The sequence below is a fragment of the Adiantum capillus-veneris genome, chromosome 23, assembly GCF_014529385.1.
Source record: "Adiantum capillus-veneris isolate H3 chromosome 23, ASM1452938v2, whole genome shotgun sequence".
NCBI lineage: Eukaryota > Viridiplantae > Streptophyta > Polypodiopsida > Polypodiales > Pteridaceae > Adiantum > Adiantum capillus-veneris.
In genome coordinates, this window is record NC_140953.1 from 82,211,497 (window position 1) to 82,220,422 (window position 8,926).

An 8,926-nucleotide genomic window follows, 5' to 3' on the forward strand; every position below is an offset into this window, starting at 1 on the left:
TCCTTGGAATCCCACTCTACCATTGCACTTCAACTTGCTTTGCCTATTTATCTTTAAAGATCAAATTGCCTTGACCACACTAGATGCTAGCATGATTCTTATATAAACAATCCATTCCAAAAGTTGTATTTTACATCCCAAATGGGAGGGTTATAAAGAAATCTAAGGTAGAATGTGTCCCTAGCTTAAGAGACCATGTTGTATCCCATGTGACAACATGTGCCAAATCAAACCCTACAAGTGGGTCGTAATGCAAAAATTTATTTTGGACACTACAACCCAAATTTTTTGGCTCTTACATGACCTTGTCGCGTCTTTGAAGAGCAAAAATGGATGAAAGCCTTCATGCTTATTCATCCAACTTGAAAATGTCAAACAAAGCATATCAAAAATGAAACAAAACCAAATCAGATACATACCTGGAGGTTGAACATAGTGTTCACTTACATGTAATCAAATGCACCTGCCCAAATTTTCAGCCTCCAAAGGCCTAGGAACACTAATTGAAAATTAGTGAAATTCAAGTACTATTGCACATGTAACCCTGGGTAGTATTACCTTTCCAATCCAAACCTTTTGGTTCAAATCTAAATTGTCAAACCACGTGGTTAAACTTTGCAGAGAAAACTGCTCAACTAGCAATCAATAGTAATCGAAGTCAACTTTGGAAGTTGAAATTGTCCACTGCCCCTTGGCAGCTTGTGGACTTCTTTCCTTGAAAGTGCAAGTGTGATGGTTCAAGTCTTACCCTAATTTGTACTCGTATAGACACTCTTGGTACTATAAATAAAATAGGAGATCCACTCAAGTTGGAATCGTATTCATCACAACTGGATCTTTTCTAAACCCGAAAATCCATAATCTCGGGTTTTTGTGAACAGTTGTGTTGTCTGAAATGCTTGCTTCATCTATACACCTTGGTAGAGATAATCCTTTACAAGTTTAAGACTTTCAAAAACTCAATGTGATCTTCACACTTAAAGTATGTAATGCTAAATTAACACTTTAAAAAAAATCAATAATGGCAAGACTCTTGCTTGTCCATTAGAATCGATGGGTACTCAACTGGATAAATTGTTTGATCTTGAAAGCAATCATTAATGGATTACAAACAGATGGCTCTTAGACATTCCAAAATAGGTGGCTCTTAGCCCTTCCTGCTACCATATTGACATAGAAAGGTTTTAGTAAAATCATGCCTAAATTTACCTTTCCCGTAGAGAATTAGAAAGGGGAGAGAGAGAGAGAGAGAGAGAGAGAGAGAGAGAGAGAATGTTGGGTTGAGGAAAATCCCTTATTCTACTGCATTGTATGCCTCTGTGTAGACAATAGCTGTGTGGTAGCTTATTCTATAAGCATACAACAGTGTGCTTTTACAACGCTCTCGTAGAGAGAGGTACCAGAAGTCACATCTTGACCCACCTACCTCGTCCTTGACAGAATAGCTAGTGTTGTAGCAAAAGCGTATACAATGATGGGGTGACGTACATCTATCGTACTAGCACATCATGCATACATATCAAGAAATAGAATAATAAGCCATTGGCTTCGATGACAATCTCAATCATGTGAGCCCCTGGTATATGTGCCTTGCACGATCACACTGGCATGGATACATCGCAGTGCATCATTGGATAAACTGTGAGCTTATATCCATGTAGTGCCAAAGATGTGTATCATTATCGTTGATCTGAAGTCAATCGATAATACCTTGGCACATAAGAGAAGCCTTGCTTCACATGAAGTTTAGCATAGCACTTTGCTTTGCACAGTTGAGAAATATTTTTCAAATAATAGGTTAAATTACAAAAGAAACAAATATAACTTGAAATTTACTAACCTTGTCGCCCACTTGTGCCAAATTCACTCAAATCTGGCTCATAGCCATATCAACTGCTCTAGTGAGATAGCATATGTATCATATACATCCTCGTGTGATGTAAAAACCTGCAGACATCTTGACAAGTTTTCCCAAGTTTGTATGCTGATAGCAAATTCTAAATTGTGGAAACCGCGATGCCAAATGCCGAAAGGGAAGCCTTGCTTCACATAAGTACTCATGGAGTTCTGGTGCTCATAGCTACAGATACTCTTGCTCACATACAGATATCATAGCAAAAGAAGACGACCTTGTCAAGCATTCAGAGAAAATCGACCTTGCCGAAGCGTACATCTTATTGAAAATCCATAGAGTACCCAATACTAAAAGAGATAAATGAAGAAGGGTAGCTATCAGATTTCATCAACCAAAGCAACCTTTGCTTGTCAACTTGGCATGTTCTGCAAGATGAGTTCAAAATTGTAAATTTTAACTTGCTTACCGATGTACGTGATCAACCTGTGAGAGAGCCATACTCTTTGCCGAATCTATTGGAATCCGTTTGACTCATAGTCGTGGATTCCAACAAGCAATGAAACCCCTTGGTTTGATGCATACTAGCATTAATGGAAAGACCATCCATATACACTCACAAAGTGCCCGCAAGCTCACAAAGTGCCCGCAAGTCCGTATGCTTATAGCATATCACAAACTTGGAAAGCCACTACGGGAGATACATAAAACGGAAGTCTTATGACCTTTCTGTAACTCAATGCAAGCCTTGCTTGCCTTAAATGTTGTGCAAACTGAAAAAGAACAATGGATCTTGACATGTATAACCCCAATTTTGCCAACTGGTGCAAAGTCAAGCCTTGCTTGATCGTTGTCTGCACACCGAGTTTTAGTCGTTGCGAGCACTTAAATTGCTCATTATGTAATTACTACGGCAGTACACACTTCTATTGCATGCTATAGTGAAGAAGCACATGCTTAATAAGAAAGCAACCGCATACCTCATTAACTACTGTTGCCGAATGGCCTTGCTGTCATCCTAATCGAGTGAAAAGGAAAACCGAGAAATTTGTGTCAGAATGCCGTGTCTTCTACTCGCATGCCTTGCATGGTGTGGTATATATTGTACGATTCGTTTAAATTGTGTCTAACTTTGCTTGGAAAAGAAGCACAAGACTTTGCTTCACCATTGATGTAGAACTTGCTCGTCGAAAATCGGAAAGAGCACCAATACCATTGATCAAGCTACGGTACTTGCCAAAAACATGACGAGGAAGAAGGTTGATTTTCAGCAAATGCAGAAATTGCAGCACCTTGCCTTGCCGCTACGTGCTCAAGCTTCCTCTCCTAATACCCTCTGCACGCGGCCTCGTTGTCCCCAACTTTCCCACTATTGTAATTGCATGAAATATTTATGTCCAAAGGAACCATGTAGCCATTCATCCTAGTAAGGGAAGCTATCCAGCAAGCTATTGGGGCTTTTTTTTTTTGCAAGGAGAGAGATGACTACTCCAAGGGCGATGGGTACCTTCTCTACAAGTGTCGAGTTTCTATCCCTTCTATTAGTGGGATTCAAGTGCCACATTCTTGAGTTTCTATCCCTTCTATTAGTGGGCTTCAAGTGCCACATTCTTGCAAGTTATCGTTGGATTGAGAGGGGAGATAATTTTTCTTGATTTAGCATGTTTCAAGATGTTCAAAACTGTGTTGCAATGCGAGAAGTGACCTATCAATAAACATAAATACCTCAAAAGCCATAAAAATAGGAAAATTCATTAAAATTTGTGTGGACCCAAGAAATCCCCAACAAAGTTTTAGGCAGCTTACAAACTTGAGTTGCCCAACCCTGCTCCAGTGCTCCGTGTCAATAGGTTAAGGACAGCAAATGATTCTCTCAATGCCTTCCCTTAGTTCCACAAGAATTTAGAAAAATCATATACTCTAGGGATTAGCATACTACGCACATGAATAAAGAGTTAGTAGGAAAAGTGTTAAGATAGGTACGAGTAAATGTAAACTTGTGGGGAATGTTCACACTACTACGTGAAGCAGGGCTAGAAAAAAACATTTTTCCTACCAAAGATAATAAGGCAAAACTTGAAATTGTCCCAGTTTTTAGGTCAAAATTTGAAGATTTTGCCGGTAATAACACAAACTTAAGAAAATTTCCGGTTTTCTTAATTTAGGATTTCAGCCAGTTAAAATACACAGGACCCCGGTTTTTCTCCAACAGACATGAAGAGCTCCCTTGCTTGTTTTGCACTTTTTGAGTGTGTGTGTGTGTGTGAGAGATAAGGGGGGGGGGGGGGGGGGGGAGGGGGAAGGGGGTCATCACATAAATTGTAATAGATATGTGAGGTTCATTGGGATTGGGCATCCACTCCAGTGTAATTGCCTGTGCGACCAAAGTCCTAGGGTATGTGCACTTCTAATGACAGTGCACAAGTTGTAACTTTCCAAGCCCGGCAATGAGATGGCACCTTACCAAGAGGCGTGCCTCAATCCAATCTCGTAGATAGCATCCATAGACAACAATTCCAAGCTGGAGCACTAATATCTTGGATGGGGTAATTAGTGTAAGTTCTTTTCTGAGGTGTTCCACAGGTGAGAACGAGTTTAAATTCACATTTAGAGGCTGAACCAATAGTCAGCAAGTCAATGAGATTGCTGAGCTGAAGTATTTGCCAATGTTTGGTTAAGTGACAAGTTTATGGGTAGAAGCAGTAGCCTTAGCAAACTTGATGTTGACTTCTAGTCTTAACTCTAGACATCGATCATTCCTGAAAGAAATCAGGCTACAATGAGAGGGATTCTGTAACCCTACAGAAAACATCAATTCCAATGGCATTGTAGAAGCCCTTTGGGAGGCCACTAGGCACGAAACAGTACTAAAAAGGACAATTGCAGAATAAGAGAATTCAGGCAGAAACACTCACAAACCAGTTAATTTTTTTCAAAACTCTTAACGAGATTGGTGAATCCACAAACAAGCTAAAAGCCATACCTTTAAAGCACAGGCGAATAAGCAAACTGTCCTGATCAAGAATTCCTATTGCATTCAGGGATGAGCTTTTCACTCACAGCAGACACGCTGCAAAGACACCCCAATAAGCATCCTGCATTAACTGCCGCACTGAAGTTGGGCTTTCACCAATATTCCAATGTATGCTTCAAGCCGGAACAGTCCTGAACCTAACCACTGCACTTCACTGTTCCAAGAATCTTAACCACCATCTGGCAGGTAGTCAACCGAGTACAGCAACAATCCAGGAACACCACATCAAATCCAAGTTACATACTTTATCATTATCATACTGCAGAGATTAAATATGCATTAGCAGAATCAATCCCATCGGCGTGGCAAAAAACCAGGGCCTCCACATTAGACTTATCTCATCCCAATTAGTTCGAGAAATTGAAAGCTTAGCAGAGTCAACTTTGCTGAGAGATTGTTCTTCTATATTACAAATATAATCCTAAGATTCCTACAAAAGCATAATTAAGCACCTTCAAAGCAGAAAACCTTTCCAGAGTCTTGAGCAAAGTTACTTTAACAGTCAGACCCCTGCAATGATTAAAGTAAACATTAATCGATACTGCAAAGTGGTAACCAACCACACTAAATCCTCATAAGCTCAAATTCCCACTTTGTTCACAGTTTACAATCAAGGCCAATAGAGACCCTCATTGAAAGCTAACACTCGAAAATGTGGTATGCATAAACTCTGATTTCGTTAAAGAAACTCTGATACTCCTCGGCTTGGAGGATGAACTAGGTGTACATGGGGGGCTGGTGAAGATGTGGAATCGACAAGTAAGATGCTCATTTAATCACCCTTCTTCCTGAAGGAGCTGCCTTCAGTAAGTCGAGCGCGGCCTCCTGTGGGCTGGCACAATACCGCCGAGCAGTTACCGCACAAGACCACAGTCTGGGAATGGCTGAACACAGTTGTACTGAAAAGATAAAAGAAGCTCATCAGCTACTCCGACAAGCAAGTTGCTCAATGCCTAATGAACAGTATGAAAGAGCAGTCTGGCTTTGATGGTCAGTGTTGTGATACAAGCAGATTCAACTGGCAACACTTGCCGCTCCATACATACACAGGTCCAACTGGCAACACCGGTGCACATGATGAGATTCGAAAATGATAGAGCTCTTGATATTTACTAACTACTATTAAGCTAGCTAGTTCCGACTATAAGTGTTTGGAGCTGCAACCATTGCATGGAGTGAGATTCATGGAAGCATTCACCTTCCTTGTACTAGTGTTGATTCCTGGCATCAGAGTTGGAGACATAAAAAGAGCACAATTGATACTTACATGCTAAAACATCCCTGGCACTTCACATCCTGCAAATCATACCAAGAACATTACTAAAACAATAGATGTATGCTAAGAAGAAAAACCGAATCATCATCACAGGAATCACCATAAAGTATGAGTTCGGAGATTGGACGAGTCGCTTGAGCTTGTGCTTCTTCTTTTCCACCTCTGCAGGCGGATGCAGCAAGTCAATGTCATTTGAGAGAACCTGCCACAAACCAACAACCACAATAATGAGCACGCCTCAATATAGATAAGCATATATTAGAGATTCAACACAAAGCCAATGCCTAGTTGGCAACATGATCAAGTGAAGAGGCATATCAAAGGCTATTTCCTAAAAAACTTCCTTGTAGAAACCTTCACATAAAAAATAGTATGACTATCCTGTCGCGCCTGCTCCTAACTAGAGAACTTGCCTGCCTCTAAGAAGAGATCGCATCACACAAAAGAGCAGAAACGAAGATGAAAGACTAGCCAGATATCCAGCTTGCAGAAGATTTCCAATTCTAACCTACTAAACGATGATAACCCGCAGGGGTTTACTAAATCAATAATCTACAATAAGCGCAGTGTAAAGGCTGCCCATGAAAGCAGCTCAGAGAGCTATGCCACAAAGACACAAGTTGGTGCTCGACACCAAATCCGAGACGTTTGTTTACCTCAACAATTAGACGCTGCCTTGCCGAAACGCACACAGAGGCATCGACAAGAGCAAGGCATTATACAAAAACAGCAACAAGAGCAGGTACTCACCATGGTGGCGTATCAAGAAGGCAGGGTGGAGGCTCCGTTTGCTCTGCTGCAAAGATGGTCTGGAAGCGCCAGCACTCTCGAGCAAGGAGGCACAGCCGCGGAAGAAGAAGCACACCCGCGTTGCGAGCTTCCTATATGTAAAACCTCTTTCGCTTCTCGACCGTCGGATTCCTTTTGTCTCCGCCGTTGGATTCCACACAGCTTTGCCCTAGGCTTGTATTCTATATTTCGCTTTTTAATAATTCCAAACTCGAAAACCGACCTTGCAAGCTTTTTCATGCTTGGTCCTGTACGACAATATGGTACGCTCCTGTCGAGGGTGGCTCCCTGTTCAGCCGATGTATGGTTTTTGACTGAGTGGATGTTGCTTGTGGGTGTATGTTTTGTTGTGGTTCTTGTTGGGGTGGCTCCCCGGTCAACCTTGTTATATTGGTGTGATGCTAGTTATGGTTGCGGCCATGGCTCGGTTGAGCATGGTGTGTGATGTATTTATTTTCAGATGCATTCGCGGGTCTCATCATCCGACCGGGACTCACTCCCATTCAATCCCATTTTAGTGTAGTGAATGAAACCGAACTCAAAACATAGACCAACGGTTAGCAGTCCTAGCCAAAAAAGATCATTCCCTATTGCTTCCCACAGGTAAACAGTTATGTCGCCCTTTTCCAAACATGTAAGACAAAGTTCACACTTAAATCTTCTATGTTATGCTACGGCTATCCCCATCAAATCTTCTAGGTAAAGTTTTTTATTTTAGTTGAAATTTAGATTAGGTTCATTTTGACTTATAATCACTTAGTTCCTACTACCTTTTATTTTCTACTCAAACAAAACCTTAAGAAAGACAATGAGTCTCTTGAGAGTTTAAGGTTTTGTCTCGACATCAGTTTCAAGTTAACATCGTCTTGGTTGAATCCCATTTATATTATTTTGCATCATTTTCCATCCATGGGGCATCTCCATGGAAGTGATGGGAGTTTTATGTTCAAGCAATACGGTGATTGCTTCCACAAAGCTATCCCCTTACTCCCCCGCATATTGCAATTGCAAAACAAATTTGAAAGATTACGAACTTTGAAAAGAACAATGCACATGCTCTTTATGATGATCCTTGCTTTAGAGTGGGTCATGAACTGCAAACATAGAACTTTAGAATGCACAAACTTACAATAGTAACCTTCTTTTGAGTGATTATACAAGAGTCGATGCTTGATTGTGTAAGTAAAAACTTTCAAAGAATGGTAGTGTAAGAGTGAAAATGCTACATTCCTAAGAGTAGACATGTTAGTGTAGTGAGAAATGCACATGCATTGAAGTACGAATGATCAACAAATTCCACTCAAGATAGGTTTTAGGCTTACCTCTTGCTTTTGTGGAGAGGATTAATCACATAGATAGGAAAGGCTTAAAGATTTGGGATTTTTTCAACTAGCAAGAGGGAAGGGAGGGAATGACCTTATTTGGAACAAGAATCTTCTTTCTCAAAGAAAACTTCTAGGGTTATAATAAACTTACCCTTCAAAAGTCCTTTGAAAATTTAGATATTAACTTAGTACGTCACTAAAGCTTTTACACACATAATTTATGCAAAATCAAGAGCATCTCTTTTGAAAAAATTATAATTTCTCTTCTTGAAAAATAAGGTTAGTTTTAAACAATTTTCCATTACCTAGTTGCCTTTGATTTATAGTATTTACCTTTATAAGAGTAGTGTAGGTAAGAGAATAAAAGTAGCTCAAAAAAACAATAAAAAGGTTTATATGCGAGATTAAAGGATGATTAAGGATGTTAGTCACCATTCAATCATGCATACTATTTAGGTAATTATGACCTCTAGTCACCTATGGTTAAAGAGAGTGCTTTCTACTCTCTCTATGCCATATTAGTCTAGTAGTCTAAGGAACTTGAAATAATGGAACTTTAGATAATTATAACCTCTAGTCACCTATGGTAAAAAAGAGTGCTTTCTACTCTCTCTATGCCATATTAATTTGGTAGTCTAAGAAACTTGAAA

General features: G+C 40.1%; 1 protein-coding gene across 1 annotated transcript; it reads right to left on the reverse strand.

Moving 5' to 3' along the window:
- Positions 1-5,237: 5,237 nt before the first annotated feature.
- LOC147428073 (small ribosomal subunit protein eS27w-like) lies at positions 5,238-7,066 on the reverse strand. Its single transcript, XM_086496431.1, has 5 exons — positions 6,913-7,066; positions 6,263-6,364; positions 6,154-6,182; positions 5,667-5,785; positions 5,238-5,427 (listed from the first exon to the last, which is right to left on the reverse strand). Exons 1-5 carry the CDS (start codon positions 6,913-6,915, stop codon positions 5,294-5,296), a joined length of 387 nt encoding a protein of 128 aa, XP_086352557.1. The 5' UTR covers positions 6,916-7,066; the 3' UTR covers positions 5,238-5,293.
- Positions 7,067-8,926: the final 1,860 nt, after the last annotated feature.